The sequence below is a fragment of the Bubalus kerabau genome, chromosome 11, assembly GCF_029407905.1.
Source record: "Bubalus kerabau isolate K-KA32 ecotype Philippines breed swamp buffalo chromosome 11, PCC_UOA_SB_1v2, whole genome shotgun sequence".
Lineage (NCBI taxonomy): Eukaryota > Metazoa > Chordata > Mammalia > Artiodactyla > Bovidae > Bubalus > Bubalus kerabau.
Window position 1 is genome coordinate 100,004,277 of NC_073634.1, and position 17,144 is coordinate 100,021,420.

Consider the following 17,144-nt stretch of genomic DNA (forward strand, 5'->3'; position numbering starts at 1 on the left):
AACAAAATTCTTTCAAATGTGGAACCTGTGGGAGAAGACAAAGCATAAGGGATCCTTGGTGGTAGAAGTTGGGGCCACGGCCTCAAATCTCAGGTTTTCTGAGGAACTTTATGTGTGACCATTATAGGGACAAGTGCGGACAAGGCCTGGTCTGTTCAGCCGTGTTTCTTTCCGTGGGAGTGACATACTTGAACCAGACTGTCCATGAGATTGTCACCATACCATTCCTCCTTCAGATTTCAGGTCAAACATCTTTGCATATTCAGCATAAGGACCCTTCTTTTCCCTTTATGGCATTTATGAACTTACCAATTGTTCAGTGTGAAAGCAAGCCCTTTTCTTTTGCCAGTTGGCCTTTGGTCTTTTCAGGGGCTCCCTCAGAGAACATGGACGTGGGGGCTCTGGGACCCTCCTGGTGGAGTCGGCCCCACACTCCCGGCTTTGCACGTGACAGTCCGAGCCGTGTGGGCCTGCTGTGCAGTGTGGACACAGGACGGGGCAGAATCAGGGCAGTTTTGTGTAAAGAACAGAGGCATTTTCAGCAGTTTGTGAGGACAGCCCGGAGCTTGTCAGATCAAGGAAGGCTTCCTATAGTCTTCCCCAGTGGCTCAGCTGGTAAAGAATCTACCTGCCGATGCAGGAGACTCAAGAGATGTGGGTTCAATCCCTGGGTTGGGACAATTCCCCAGAGAAGGAAACGGCAACCCACCCCAGTATTCTTGCCTGGAAGATTCCATGGACAGAGGAGCCTGGCTGGCTACAGTCCATGCGGTCGCAAAGAATTGGACCCAACTGAGCACACATGCCTCCCACAGTCTAAGCCTCAGAAGGAGGAGCAGGGAGACCCCAGAGTGCACTTCAGGGGGCCGGCTGCAGAGGGCACTGCTCCCCAAAGGGGCCCTGCTCCCAGTCTTCCTGGAGTCCCATTAGGGTGCAGCCAGGATGTGGATTCCTCTGACCTGTTGGGTGCTGAGGGAAGAAGCAGCACAGAGCCTGATTGTTCCTTAACGAGCATCGTGGAATGGGGACAGCGTGTCCTGGCCAGCCTTCTCCTCCTCTCCCATCTCCTCGTGAGCTCTTCCCATTGATGGCTTTGGTCCCACGGCCCAGGGCCTAGGCCCTGTAAGACTCATATCAAGGCTGGCTTCATCCTTGAACGCGTCTTGAAACTAAAACTGAAAAGTGCTAGTCCCTCAGTCATGTTTGACTCTTTGCGATCCCAGGGACTATAGCCTGCCAGGCTCGTATGTCTATGGAATTTTCCAGGCAAGAATACTGGAGTGGGTTGCCTTTCCCTTTTCCAGAGAACTTCCCAACCAAGGGATCGAACCCAGGTCTCCTGCATTGCAAGCAGATTCTTTACCATCTGAGCCCCCAGGGAAGCCCTTAGAGGGAAATTTCTACAGCCATATATGAGACTATGGCTCCTCAGTGAGACTAGAAACTAGCAGCTGAGTCTTTTTAAAATTTTCCTATCACACTGGTTTTCAACCTTGAATTCCACTCGCAGAACTTGTGCTGAAAAGAAGCGGGGCAAGGCGAACCTCCCTGACGCCCTGCCCGCCCCCCGCGCCCAGTGATAGCAGCCCCTGGCCAGCCCAGTCAGCCCCGGCCCCTCTCAGGTGGCAGTTCATGCCCCATTCTTCCCTCTGCGCTCTGTACCGTCCCCGGAGTGACTGGTAATGAGCACCATACGTGCTGACTTCTCCAGTCCCTTCTCGGTCCACGACAAACAAAAGTTCCTCTTTTCTCATTAGAAGCACTTTTGTCAGGGTGTCTTTAATCAATGACTTCCCCAGGGACAGTATTTTTAGAAGTTGTATTTTTCACACTCTCCCTTGGCCCCTCTTGGAAAAATCTCTTCCCAGGGCCTGGTGAAGAGGACTAATGAGATGCTGCGCGAGTCCGGGCAGAGTTAACTGGCGCAGGCACGGAAGCCCCTCGAGCCCGCCCTCTGTGGCCCCTGCCTCACCTGTGTCCTCCTCCCCGTCTCTCTGGTGCAGGTCGCTCAGACAGCAGATGGTGTGGACGCTGACCTCTGGAAAGACGGCTTATTTAAATCCAAGGTTACCCGATACCTGTGCTTCACAAGATCCTTTTCCAAAGAAAATGTAAGTCTAGCTTTCCGTTTGCTAAGTGAGCACAAGTCCTTTCCATTCGTGTTTGAAATTCTCCTCACTTTTTTGGTGGTGGTTTATTTTCATCGCTGTGTTAATTTATCGGTGGTTTTAAGTAAACAAGGTAGGATCAGCAACCACCACTGGGTTTCATTTATTAACAGTATTATTAACCACATACCCAAGTGTGCAGTGAATTCCATTAAAACCTGTTTTCCAAAGGAAACACAGAAAAGATTTCTCTCACAGCTCTCATCCTGCCTGCCTTTCATCCGAGTAACAAATTGCAGGGTAGTATGATGTGAGCATCTTCCAGAGGAGCTGGCTTTAAAGCTGACCAACAGAGGGGAACATAGCCAGAAGATGCCCCATGGTCACCCCTCCCCGAGACGTGGCCGTGTTGACTTTCTCCCCAGGTCTCTCTGCCACGTGACATTTCATTGTTTCAGCAGGTAGGTATCCACCACACATGCAGATTACTTTTACTGTGTTGTTTTTAATACTTAAGCCCATAAATTAGGAAATTTTAAAGGCACCTACTAAAGATGTTCTAATAGGTGGTTTAGAAAAAAGAGAAGTGGCTCTTGTGAGTATCCTTTCCATGTGAGGCCTGTCCTGGGCACTCTGCAAATATGCTGCCTCCATCCTCAGACTCTTAAAGTAATAGCTCCTGAGATCAGGGAGTTTATGCGCTTGTCTAAGGACACCTGTCTTCCCTAACCCTAATAGGGAGCAGTCAGATTTTTCATTTTTAGGGGTGCCATTTTATTTTGGGCCTAAATGCAAAACAAAAATCAGATGGGAAATATTTTTATTGTTTTTATAAATCTTATGGCAACAATAAAATATGTTCATAAGTGATTTAAAAAATAATCAGGTTCAAGCATCCCCATTCAGAAGCCTGGAAGGGGAAAAGATCACCGTCTTTCTCTCCGTCACAAGCCCACAGCCCCGTGGTCCCGTCATAGTCCTCATGCGTCCCTGCAGCATTTTCTGGCTGTGGCTCGTCACATGGATCTGTGGTCCACACTCTTGTCCAGCAGCCGTTCCCATTTGTTGATGAGTGTTTGTTAGGAAAATGATTTCTAACATACTCAGGGAGGACTCATTGCTCTCATTTTTTCCCACTCATGATGCAAGTAATAAATACTCACTGTAAAGGACAGAGCTCCTGATGGAGGAGGGAAGTTCCTGGCAGCTGGGCCCGCGGTGGGTCTGAGCAGGACCTTCAGGTCACAGAGCAGCGAGGAGACCCCAGGGGCAGGTCTGAGGTCGGGTCACGGTGCAGCGAGGAGACCCCAGGGGCAGGTCTGAAGGCTGGTTACCTTTCCAGATGTCAGGCCTGTGACGTTCGGGCAGTGCCCCTGGCTCCATCCCTCCATCCTGTGTCCATAAACACCTATGGTGCTCTCTTGTCCCCTTTGTCCCTGGAGGTTACCTATACCCTCTTTGAAACCATCCATATTCTTAGCTTTTGTCACCTCTGTTCTGCCGCTGGCTGCCCCTTTCTGCGGGAAGTCTGCGTGTTCACTGCACGCTGGGCTGCGGGACCACCTCCTGAGGCTTGAGCAGCGCGTGTCCACACCCTTGCTCTGCCCGGTGATTTCACGCGTTCACTCCTGACCTGTACTCAGCCTCGGCCCCTCCTGCTGAAGAGGAGTCCATGGCTGCAGAGGACAGACGATCTCATTGGCTGTTTTTGGTTTCTGTTTTTGTTGCATTTCCTTGAAGGCTATGGGGTGTTGGTACTCTCGGCCAGAAGAGCCCCTGATCCCTTGGAGTAGGGACACTAACAAGTTAAAAAATGACAGAGAGAAGTCACTGGGGCTTGTTAATTTTAATGTCATGGGTAAGTGAATGGTAGAAAATAGATCGATCTAATCATTTGTCAAACATTCAGGAGATGTGTGTTGAGTGCCTACTTTGTATCTCTTACTCTGCGAGGACCAGGCAGGCATGGTGAGGTGCCTATGGGAGAGGGTGTAAGACGAGGACAAGGGCAGTGGGAGAATCCCCTGCTCCCCTTTTGAGGCAGTAAGGAAATTAGGTGCATTTTATTTTCAGAAAAAGAATGAATGGGTCCTGTAGTGAGACGCAGAGGGAAGGCAGTTCAAAGGGGTGGCAGGGGCCCCCTTGCCAGCCGAGGAGTAGAGCAGGAATGAGCCATATTTTAATCTGTTACAGCCGGTCTGTCCCAGCCCCGCTGTCAGAGCCAAGACTTTGCATGGCATAATTTTTTACAACTGCAAAGGAGGGATGTAGAATCTCAAGACTGGACAGATTCTTAATTAGGCGACTTGAGACTCCCTGTGTAGGAGTTTGGGGAGACTCCTCTGGAACCTGAATTCCTTTCCCCCAATAATGCTGTTAACACAGAAACCTGGCTTTGGAGTGACATTGCTTCCTGGGGAAGGATCGAGATTAATTGCACTTTTCATGCCCTGTACTTTCTGCATTACCTGTAATAATAATGTACATAGATTAGGTAGGGAGGATATTAAACAGAAGGATTTATGAACATTTGAATATTAAGTTGGTTATCTGTGGCTACCTTAAATGCAAGGTTGTCAAAAATAATTACAGTATACTAGCAAATACTGGCTACCAGAGACAATATAAATACCCTGAGTCAGTGCATATTGGGCTTTTGGCATGAATCATTTGCTCAACAAGGATTGGGAATACGTTCTTCATATTTATGAGGAGGAAATGAAAGAGAGCACAGGATGGGGGAAGGGAGAGGAACAGGCAAAATTAATGGTGTCGCAGACCTACTGTATTAAACGCGGTGCAGCGGCAGCCCGGGGCGCCGAGGGACCTCACTTGGGCTGCAGGAAGCTCTGACAGTGCAGCCTCCCGTTCCATGTGTACCGGAGGGGGGTCTTCATGCCTCTTTTAATGGCTGCACCACTGACGTTCTGGCTTTATGATCAGGGACGTTCGTAGAGTGTGGAGGGTGAGGTCGCTAAGTGGTTTGCAGTTGACTTCTGTTAAAACCCAACTTGTCAGATGGAAGACGTTGGAGAAGGATATTGATGAACGCCCATCCATCTATAGGGCAGGGAAACATACCCAGCTGTTAATTTCTCAATGCAGAAAGCAGTGATGACATGGAAAAGCAACTGCCATGAAAAAAAAAAAATGTATGATAGATTAGATCAGACGATTCTGAAAGCAGCTGATGTTTGCGAGTTGGGTTAATGGTTCCAACCCTTCCTCCACGGTCAGAGATTTATTCCACGTTAGGGTTCCACTCTCCACTTGCTGTGCTGGCCTGTGCGTTGTTTTCCTGAGACCCAGCTACCTGAAATGTAATCATTTTAAATCCTCCACAAATACCAGCTTTTGAGAGAGATGGCTTTCTGACCACAGTGCCGAGAAAACACTGGTCATAGTTTACACTCGACACTTTGACCTTCATGGCTAAATTTCAGGAATTTATTTCATTTGTGTACTTTTGGTTTATAACGCACTTACTAAATATACTTTTAATATTTTTGTTGGCATTATTTAGATTTGTCGTCCAAGCAAGTCCATTTTGATTTCGGATTCTGAGTGGCCCGTCTGGTTGAAAACGTACCCCAAAATAGTAATTTATTCAGCAGTAATTATTGAGTAACTACTGTTTGCCAAGATCTATGCTAGGCTTGGATGTATAGTAGTAGCAGAGATGGTTTTGGTCCTCGTGGTTCTTAAACCCTGGTGGGGAAGCAGATACTACATAAAAACCTCACAAAGAAGATACTACCTAAAAACCTCACAAACATGCCATTAGAAACTGATACGAAGGAAAGTTGAGCGCGCCAAGAGAGAACAAAGCATAGAGTATAGATGATAGGAGTTCCCTGCTTGGTTTTCAGTGATGGTGATGGTACTGGGCAGGACGCATGGGGCCACAGAGACTGAGGGCCACACCCTTCTCTGAGCAGGCCAGGCTTGACTCTGGAGGAACTGCTGTGCAGGGCAAGGTGGTGGGGTCATCTGGGAACGTAGAACAAGTAAACCACGTGTGTGCTTATGGGGGCTTGGGCATTTCTGGAAGACGGGCATGCCAAGTGCGTTGTTAGCATCCTAACAGGAGAGATTTGGGATGGGAAGGCATCATTCTTTTTCTAACTGGCTCTAACTAGAGAGAAGGGGAGCTAAGTTGTAAATGACTCTGAAGATGTTAATGAAACCTCCGAGGTGGCCCCATTTTGTTTAAGTTGTAGGGTAGATCTCTTTAGAGCTCGTTTCCAACTTGAAATGCGGGCTGCAAGTGCCAGGGCGTTTGCAAAGAATTCTCTCTTGCAATTATAGGACTGCATGCCATCTTCGAAGATATTTTTGCTCTGGTTACGGAAAACTGTGCACTGTGGACCCTGTGCACCACCACTAAGTAGAAGCTTTAAGAGACCCCTGTGCATGTCATTTTAGAAGATGTGTAATATTAGGCAGCAGGGCTTTCCCACTCTGTGTGAGTTTACGATTCGTGGGGTTTTACAGAACATATCTAGCCACCGAAATGCGTGTCAATATGCAGAGACCAGTGATCACTGGAGAGTGTGGTTGATTCTCTGTTAGAGATGTAGCTCCCCTGCCTCCCGGTGCAACAGCCACCCCGGGAATGTGCTCTTCTAAACCTGTTGCCCCAAGAGCTGATGCTCAGGGCTAAGGAGCCACGTGGCCCCGGGACGTGGGTGCACAGCTGCTCTCTGCTCGGTTACATCTCGGGCATCTCCTGAGCCACTCATTCTGCTAACCAAGGCCACGTCTAAGTGACTGGCCTTGAGGTTCTGCAGACGAAATCCTTTTCTGGGGGCCACCAGAGTCCCCGTGTAGCCGCTGGGGATCATTAACTGGCACCTACTCTAATTAACCTGCTGTCGTAAGGCTGCATGAGTCATTGTGTTAAATATGCGTTTTGAAGCCAGAATGGCAGACCCACCACAGGCGTGTTCAGATTAATTGTCTATATCTCTTTTCTTTCTTCCCAAGAGCCATTTAGGGAACGTGTTAGTGGACATGAAGCTCATCGACATCAAGGACACTCTGCCTGTCGGCTTCATCCCGATTCAGGAGACGGTGGACACACGTGAGTCACCCTCTGGCCCTACTCACCACAGTGAGAGTTTTCTTCCTCCAGGTGTATGTGTAGACATTTTTATGTGCGGTTTGCTTCAGAAACATTTTAGGCGGCCTTACTGCGTGCCCACAAATAAACCCTGCTGCTTCTGACATGTGTCTGACTTGGCTCTCCTTTGGCATGTTCTGGGTAGGGGTGTGGAAGTGAGCAGAACTCACCCTTTTCTCTGAGATTGGGGCTCCCCGCTGGATCAGTTCACTCGGGAAACCGATTGTAGTTTGTCCTTAGCCCATCCTCCAGCAATGCTGAAGCCAAGCTTCGCACAAGACCCAGAAGCAAAAGGAAAAAAAAAAACAAAAGACACTCAGGGAATACAAGTGCCCTGATACCCCCACTTTTGGTTCTTGGAGCATGCAGGAAAAATCAGAACCAGAAAGACTGCAAGTTAGAGTCCTCAAGATCTGAAATTGAGGGAAGACCCTGAGCCACACGGAGCAGGAGTGAGTGGCTGACATGTCAGAAGCTTCTTCAGGATCGCGTGGCAGTTTGAGGTTCTTGTCGAGGCGTCAGTCATTAAACAGTGCTGGAAACCTCTGCGTGGCTGAGCCTCCTCAGTTTGATGTACAGCGACTAACTTGCTTTATTTTGTATTACTTAGGACCAGTGTTAGGATATCCACAAGAGTGATGTGGCAAATCAGAAACAAATCCAGAGAATCCTTCCTTCATCACACACCATCCATTATGAAACTTTGCATCTCACTTTTTTGTCACACATACTTTGTTTTTCCCATTTTAGACCTATTTTTGGTGGGGGGGGCTGTTTTCCTGCAAACGTTTCTTATAGATCAGACTTTCCATATCTACACGGACGCCACATAGCTATTTTTTAATGAAACAAGTGGATTCCATGGGTAGCATACTTTTCTTAATGCTCTCTTCACTTTTGGACATGGGTCTACTTCTAGTTGTTTGTTATTAACATGTATTAGCTAATAATTTCATAGCAGTCAGTATTTAGTATGTATTTACTATGTAGCCCCTGTCGTGAATGTTCTACATACTTGATCGCATTTGATCTTCAGAAGACCCCTGAAGATAGGTACCTATTTGGAGATAGGTATTATTAATACATACTCATTTCACATATGAGAAAAATGAGGTGCATTAGCAACTTAAAGATTAAAGAGCTTATCCAAAGTTACACATCTAGAATGGAATGGAAAGAATACACGGAGGAACTATATAAGAAAGATCTTAATGAACTGGATTACTGCAACGGAGTGGTTAGTCACCCAGAGCCAGACATTCTGGAGTGTGAAGTCAAATGGGCCTTAAGAAGCACTGCTGTTAATAAAGCTAGTAGATGCAGTGAAATTCCAGCAGAACTACTCAGATCCCTAAAGGATGATGCCATCAAGGTTCTGCATTCATTATGTCAGCAAATCTGGAAGACCCAGCAGTGGCCACAGGACTGAAAAAGGTCAATCCTCATCCCAATTCCCAAGAAGGGTAGTACCAAAGGAATATGCTAACCATTGGACAATTGCACTCATCTCCCATGCTAGCAAGGTCATGCTTAAAATCTTGCATGCTCGGCTTCAGCATTATGCGAACCAAGAACTTCCAGATGTCCAAGCTGAGTTTAGAAAAGGAAGAGGAACTAGAGATCAAATTGCCAACACTGGCTGGATTATAGAGAAAGCAAGAGAATTTCAGAAAAATACCTATTTCTGTTTCATCAACTACACTAAAGCCTTTGACTGTGTGGATCATGACAAACTGTAGAAAGCTCTTAGAGAGACGGGAACACAGACCATCTCACCTGACTCTGGAGAAGCCTGTATGCAGGTCAAGAAGCAACAGTTAGAAACCTGCATGGAACGACTGATTAGCTCAAGGTCAAGAAACAAGTACAACAGAGCTGTCTGCTGTCACCCTGTTTGTTTAACCTATACGCTGAGCACATCATGAGAAATGCCAGGCTGGATGAGTCATAAGCTAGAATCAAGATAGGCAGAAGAAACATTAACAACCTCAGATATGTGGATGATTCCACTATCATGGCAGAAAGTGAAGAGGAACTAAAGAGCCTCTCGATGAGGGTGAAGCAGGAGAGTGAAAGAGCTGGCTTAAGACTAAATATTAAAAAAAAAAAACAAAAAACCTAAGATCGTGGACATCTAGCCCAATTGCTGCATGGCAAATAGAAGGGGGAAAGGTGGAAATAGTGGAACAGATTTCCTCTTCTTGGGACCCAAAATCACTGCGGATGGTGACTGCAGCCATAAAATCAGAAAACGATTGCTTCTTGGCAGGAAAGCAATGGCAAACCTAGACAGTGCATTGAAAAGCAGAGACATTACTGTGCCAACAAACGTCCATATAGTCAAGGCTGTGGTCTTCCCAGTGCTCACATAAGGTTGTGAGAACTGAACTGTAAAGAAGGCAGAATGCCAAAGAATTGATGCCTTTGAACTGTGGTCCTAGAGAAGACTCCTGGGGTAGAAGGAGAAGTGGCTTCGGAGGATGAGATGGTTGGACAGCATCACCAGTGCAATGAACGTGAGCTTGGGCAAACTCCAGGAGATGGTGAGGGACACGGAGGCCTGGCGTGCTGCAGTCCATAGGGTCACAAAGAGTTGGACACGACTGGGTGACTGAACAACAGCAACAACAACAACAACAACACATCTAGAAGTAGGGAAATAACTAGATTACACACGGAAGCGTGACTCCCCACACTTTTAACCACAATGCCACCTGAAAAAGCATGTGTTGAAGCACCTTTTACTGATTTTATATATTGATATATTTGAGTTTTGGGATAACAGCTTTATTGAGGTATAACTCACATACCATACAATTTACCCATTTAAAGTTGCAGTCCAATGTTTTTAGTATATTCACAGAGTTGTGTAACCATCAACACAATCAGTTTTAGAACATTTCATTACCCCCAAAGAAATTGCATACCCACTAGTAATCACTCTCCTTTTCTCCCTAGTCCTCACCTCCCTACCCTCTACCAGCCCAGCCATAGGCAACCACTAATCTACTTGCTGCATAGATTTGCCTATTCTAAACGTTTCATGTAAGTGAAATCATATCACCTGTAGTCTTTTGTGTCTGGCTCCCTTCACTTAGTATAAGTTTTCAAGGTAGGTTCGTGTTGTAGCACGTCAATACTCCATTCTTTTTTGTTGCCAAGTAATTTATGTGCAGAGTACATCATGAGAAATGCTGGGCTGGAGGAAGCACAAGCTGGAATCAAGATTGCCAGGAGAAATATCAATAACCTCAGATATGCAGATGACGCCACCCTTATGGCAAAGTGAAGAGGAACTAAAAGCCTCTTGATGAAAATGAAAGAGGAGAGTGAAAAAGTTGGCTTAAAGCTCAACATTCAGAAAACTAAGACCATGGCATCTGGTCTCATCACTTCATGGGAAATACTTGGGGAAACAGTGGAAACAGTGTCAGACTTTATTTTGGGGGGCTCCAAAATCACCGCAGATGGTGATTGCAGCCATGAAATTAAAAGACGCTTACTCCTTGGAAGGAAAGTTATGACCAACCTAGATAGCGTATTCAAAAGCAGAGACATTACTTTGCCAACAAAGGTCCATCTAGTCAAGGCTATGGTTTTTCCAGTAGTCATGTATGGATGTGAGAGTTGGACTGTGAAGAAAGCTGAGCGCCAAAGAATTGATGCTTTTGAACTGTGATGTTGGAGAAGACTCTTGAGAGTCCCTAGGTGACCTTGGAAATCCAACCAGTCCATTCTAAAGGAGATCAGTCCTGGGTATTCTTTGGAAGGAATGATACTAAAGCTGAAATTCCAGTACTTTGGCCACCTCATGCAAAGAGTTGACTCATTGGAAAAGACTCTGATGCTGGGAGGGATTGGGGACAGGAGATGATGGGGACGACAGAGGATGAGATGGCTGGATGGCATCACTAACTCGATGGATGTGAGTTTAAGTGAACTCTGGGAGTTGGTGATGGACAGGGAGGCCTGGCGTGCTGTGATTCATGGAGTTGCAAAGAGTCGGACACGACTGAGCGACTGAACTGAACTGAACTGAATACTCCATTATATGGATATAACATTTTGCGTATCCATTCAGTTGATGGATATTTGGGTTGTTTGATTTTGGGTTATTGTGAATAACGGTGCCCTGAACACTGGATGCACAAGCTTTTGTGTGGGCATATGTTTTCACTGCTCTTGGGTATACACCTAGGTATGGAGTTGCTAAGTCATATAGTAACTCTATATTTAACTTTTTAAGGAACTGCCAAACTGTCCTTCAAAGGAGCTATACCCTTTCACATTCCAACCAGCAGGGTTTGAAGGTTCTAGTTTCTCCACATCTTCACCAACGTTGGTTATTATCTTTCTTTTTAATTCTAACCGTCTTAGTGGGGATGCAGTGGTCTCTCATTGTGGTTTTGGTTTGTGTTTCCCTTGTGGCTAGTGATGGTGAACAGTTTTTCATATGCTTATTATCCATTTGTATATTTTCTCTAGAGAAATGGCTATTCTAATTCTTTGCCTGTTTAAAATTGGTTTTTCTTTTTATGATTGAGTTATAAGAATGTTTTCATATATTCTAGATGTAAGTCCTTTATTAGTTACATGATCGGAAAAAAATTTTTCCCATTCTGTGGGTTTTCATTTCATTTTCTTTTTTTAAATCAAAGTATAGTTTCATTTTCTTGATACTGTCCTTTGAAACAGAAAAGTTTTCTATTTTGATGAAGTTCCATTTATCTATTTTTTTTTCTTTGTTGTTCATGCTTTTGGAGTCATACTTAAGAAACCATTGCAAATCCAAGGTCACCAAGATTTATGCCAATGTTTTCTTCTAAGAGTTTTATAGTTTTATCTCTTTCACTTAGGTTTTTGATCCATTTTGAGTTAATGCTTGTGAACTGTTCAAGATAGGAGTTCAAATTTATTCTTAAAAAAAATTTTTTTTTGTTGAAGTATAGTTGATATACAACAGATTTATTCTTTTTTCAAGAATCATTTGTTGAAGAGACTATCCTTTCCCTCACTGAATTGTCTTAGTATCCTTGCTGAATATCAGTTGACTGTAAATGTGAAGGTTTGTTTCTAGACTCTGAGTTATTTTCCTATGATCCGTAGGTCTTGCCTTAGTCCAAAACCACAGTCTTGATTACTGGAGTTTTGTAGCAGGTTTTGAAACCAAGAATCCTCCATGTTTGTTCTTCTTTTTCAAGCTATTTTGGTTGTTCTGGGTCCCTCAAACTACCACACCAATTCTAAAATTAGTCAATTTCTGCAAAGAAACTATCTGGGATTTTGATAAGGAATGGTGTTGAATCTGCAGGTCAGTTTGAATATGTATAGATTTTGAATGATTTTCTTGTGATAAGTTTACAAGTACTTGAGGTTACTGGGTCCTGGGTCCTCTATGCCTGCCCCCAGCCTTCCTCTGCAAGCATCTTCCTCATCGTCAGGCACCAGTGCTTGACCCAGACGAAGCCACTCACTGTGCCCTCTTGTGCATCTTTCTTTTCGTTCTTTCTAAAAAGCTCCCTTCTGTTTGTTTATTTATGGCTGTGCTGGGTCTTTGTTGCGGCTCGTGGGCTTTCTCTGGTTGAGGCAAGTGGGCTTTCTCTAGATGTGGTGGCTTCTCTTGTTGCAGGGCACAGGTTCTAGGGCACGTGGGCTTCAGTAGTTGTGGCACGTGGGTTCTGTAGTTGCAGTTCCAAGCTCTGGTGCATAGGCTAAGTTGTTCTGCGGCTTGTGGAATCTTCCCAGACCAGAGCTTGAACCCATGCCCCCCTGTGCTGGCAGGCAGATTTTTAACCACTGGACCGCGAGGGAAGTCCATTTGTGCTCCTTTTTTTTCTGACTCCACGGATCTGCTTTGCTGTTTTCCCTGCCTGAGATGCCCTTTCCCTCAACTCCAAATGTCACACCCCATGTCTTTGTAGGGTGAGCTCTGATCTCTAGATGCAAGTGTAAAGCAGGCTCTCTCCTCTCCTCAGTCAGCTACTGTGGGTGCATGTCTCCTGCAGGCTCTGCAGACTTGGCTTTGGGATACAGAGATGAGCCTAGGAAAAGAACCCACAAGGGGCTTAGTCCAGAGGGTGACTATAATCACCTGGTCAGGAGCCCTGTCTGCTCTCTACTACTCTTCAGCTGCTTGACACAGCACACGTTTTTTGAAGGGCAGGAGGAAAGTAGGCAAATGTAAAGAAAAGTGGTGGAAAGCCCATATGATTCTGGTCCTGAATACCCATCATTCCCTCTGTTAGCACAGACTGCACTTGGCATAGTGGGAGGAACTTGGACTCTGGAGTCAATCTCGCCTAATGTGGAGTCTGGCTCTACTACTTACAAATGAGGGACCCTGGGCAAATGACTTCACCTTCCTGGGCCTCAGTTTCCTCATCTGTAAAATGGGGCAGCACTGTCCACCTCATAATGTTGTTCTTAGCTTACATTATAGCCATTTACATATTTTCTTCATGTCTTTGCTACTTACCTCTTTCTTGAAGGGCAAGATCTGTGTTTAATTCATCTTTGAATCACGTAAGATACCTGCCATACACAGCTCTGAGGATGAGTTCAGTAAAGATAGGCTTTATTACCCTCTGTTGTCAAATTAACTTCCAGAACACCAGTTCACGTTGCCCCTGATGATACCGACTTGTACCTTTTTTCCACAGGCCTGCCAGCATAGGCTTTATATTTTTAATTTAGCTTTACTATTCTCATTTTATTTAATTTTTACTTATTATTTGTTAGCAATATGAACATCTTCACAAGTTTTTGCTTGCTCCTTTTGCTTACACTTATATGAATGGTCTGCTTAAGAAATAAAATTGACTTGTATTAATTTCCTATTTCTCCCCGTGTTTTTCTTAGTTTTAAAATTTGCATTGTCATTTGTTTTTGACAACTAAGTGGCTTAAAATGTCTTGCTATTGATTTACTATAGAGTCAAGGGATTTCTCATTCTGCATTTTCTTCAATTTGTTGAATCTGTTCAGCGAGGAGGCCCAGGACTGAGTCCTGGTCCAGCTACTGTGCAGCCACGTGATCCTGGGAAGTCACCCTGGTGACTGGGGGTGTGTTGGTCACTACCCACATGGCAGTGTGAGGTTGGGTCCTGGTGTCTCCAACAGGTGTCATATCCCACAAGGAAGGACGACTGTAGAGTCACCTGTTCATTTAGGGTCATCCAATCTGTGGTCAGCTCTGGGACGTTTGAGAGCATTTAAGATCCTGATTTTTTTTTTTTAATCAGCCAGCAAGATGAGACTCCTGTAATTAATTTAAAATACGTTTTGTTGCAATCCATATAGCACTTAAAAACTGGAAGACTGTTTGTTTTAGTAAAGTGCTGTGTCCTTTCTCTGTGTTCATTAGCATGACTGAACACATTTCTATTGACTCTGTATAATATGTTTACTTAAAGTCAGGCCTGTTTAAGCATGTGTAATTAGCGGCTCCATCTCTTACCCCCAGTTTGCTGTAAATGGAAGAATGGAGCGAAGAGCAGCTGGCAAAGCAAGTACATAAAATACCTGCATCTTTGTTTACTTTGAGGAAAGGTCTCACCTCCTTCACACTTTCAAAGGCCTGAGTTTACTGGCTAATAGTTTTTAAAGCTGCAGGGTTGCTGTGAACTGTCTCCCCGCAGGAACCCTTCCTGGCTGGTTGGATCCGTGTTCGGGGTCTAGATTCAGTTTCCAGTATTATTACTCAGAGCTGGTATGTCTGATCAAGCGCTCCATTTCCTCTCCTAGGAAAAGAATTCACAAAGTTTCTGAGTTTCCAGCTGGTAATCCCAAAACATCAGCACCTGATTCTCATCTTCCCTTGATAAAATCAAGACTAACAGCAACACAGCGCTTTCCTCTTGTGTCTTGCTCTCCAATGTAAATATGCTTATTTCCTGCAGCAGAACTGAAAGGCCTTGAAAAAAATCAGTGCCAAACACTGACACAGATTGCATGCTCGAGGCTTCCTCACAGTATTATGATGAGAGTGACCACGACTATTCTTTACTGATCACTTTCTGCGTGCCAGGCACCAGGCTAAGTGAAGCGTACGTGTCATCACGTTTCATCCACCCCATGTCCCTACAGTGTCAGGCTTCATTAACTCCCTTTTAGTTGATGAAACCAAGGCTCAGAGAAGTTAAGTCCCTTGCCTAAGATTAGGGTGCTGGAAAATGATGGAGTTGGAATTTTAACCCAGATCTGTCCCACGTATTGAATGGCTGCAGTGATTGAAACTCATCGTGTGCGGTTTAAAAACCACACATGAACAAACCCAAACCATGTGGGGGTCACCCCGTGTGGTTGTTAGGCAGCAACTCCTTACCTAAGACTTGATAAATTAGAGAAAAGAATCACAGATGTGCCTGTCCTTCCTGCGCTGGAGCATGTTTCAGGGAGACCGAGTAGTTGAAGAATGAAAGATTTTTTTATAGGAAAATTCCAACTAATAAATGCAGAAGGAATGACAGTTAGAAAATCGCTATTTGACACCTTTAATGAAGTTCCGGATCTAGGCACGGTCATCAGGGGATGAGAAGACCACCCAGAGCAGGGTGTTAGGGACTTTATAACCAGGGCACCAGGCTGAGGGCACTAAAACCCACCGAGAGTGTCATCACATTTCATCCATCCCGTCACCCATCAGATGTGCGTGCACCACCCATGGAGTGCTCCTGCCTATGCTGTCTAACCTGAGTAGAATCAAACCTTTCACTCAGCCATGTTACAGGAGATACAGCGGATGACCCGAGCTCTGCATCCTATGAGTGCCCTGAAGATGAAGGGTAGGTGGGGAGGTTACCACAGAGCAAAAGAGACATAACCGCCGAATGCCATGCACAGACAGTGTTTGGATCTTGGTCCAGACGAACCGACAGCTAAATGACATTTTTGCGATAATGGAAAAAACCTAAATGCAGACTATTTGGTGATATTAAAGAATCATTGTTTGTTAAGAATAATAACATCTTATTATTAAGATGTTAATAACAATAACATCTTATTATTAAGATGTTATGGTTAAAAAAAATATATATATATATATATTAGCCTACCCTGGATGCCTTCCAAGATATTGGTGGATGAAATGACATCATGTTGGAGAGTCATTTTAAATCTCTGCAGAGCTGAAGAGGGTGGGGGAGGAGACGAGAGGGTTCCTCCATTGTTGACAGTATTGAATTGGGTTCATGGGAACACATGGATTCAGCTTATTTCCTGTTGTCTCTATTGGGGGGAATGTTTGAAAATCTCTGTAATAAAAAGTGAAAAAGAGAAGGCCCGTGTAGTGAAATGTGTTAACGCTGGGGGCGTCCGGTGTGCTTGTGTCCGAGGGTTGGAGCAGCGAGCAGGCTGCCGTCATGAATTTATCCCAGGCTTCCCCTGGCAGAGGTGTGTGTGTGCCCTGTGGGCCCCTTCCCGGCAGTGGGCGTCGGGGATCAGGCCCTGAAGGCAGAGCAGGGTGACCGAGACTGTCCACTGTGACCCTGCCCCGGGCCAGAGCGGTGGTGCCCCAGCCTTTCTGTCGGGCATCTTGGATGACCAGTCATGTCCACCGCCGGGAAGGGAACACGACGGGAGACGTGGTGTTGAGAATAAAGATGTGGTCATCTCTGGAAGACTCATACCTCTTCTTGTGGTCCTTTCCTTCAGAGGAAGTGGCTTTTAGGAAGAAGAGGCTGTGCATTAAATTTATCCCGCGGGATTCAACTGAAGCGGCCATTTGTGACATTCGGATCATGGGCCGGACCAAGCAGGCCCCGCCTCAGTACACGTTCATCGGGTAAGTCTCAGCAAGGCCAGGCTCGTCGCTACTGTCTGCCGAGCGTGCTCAGGTCCCTCCCAGGGGCCAGGTCCGGAGACCTGTGTGACCCACAGCCTCTCAGCCGCCTGCCTCTCCTGGGCCTCCATCTGGCC

The 17,144-nt window shown here is 45.5% G+C and overlaps 1 protein-coding gene across 12 annotated transcripts in view; it reads left to right on the forward strand.

Moving 5' to 3' along the window:
• The window catches only part of MVB12B (multivesicular body subunit 12B), a 194,289-nt gene that overhangs the window by 61,538 nt on the left and 115,607 nt on the right, over nt 1-17,144 (forward strand). For all 12 annotated transcript variants that reach the window (XR_008700588.1, XM_055541172.1, XM_055541165.1 and 9 more), the window contains exons 3-5: nt 2,004-2,111; nt 7,095-7,191; nt 16,881-17,010. Coding sequence is in view for 11 of the 12 variants with exons in the window: in XM_055541172.1 (XP_055397147.1) it covers nt 2,004-2,111; nt 7,095-7,191; nt 16,881-17,010 (335 nt within the window). In the remaining variant the exon portion in view is untranslated. The remainder of the gene's footprint in view (nt 1-2,003; nt 2,112-7,094; nt 7,192-16,880; nt 17,011-17,144) is intronic.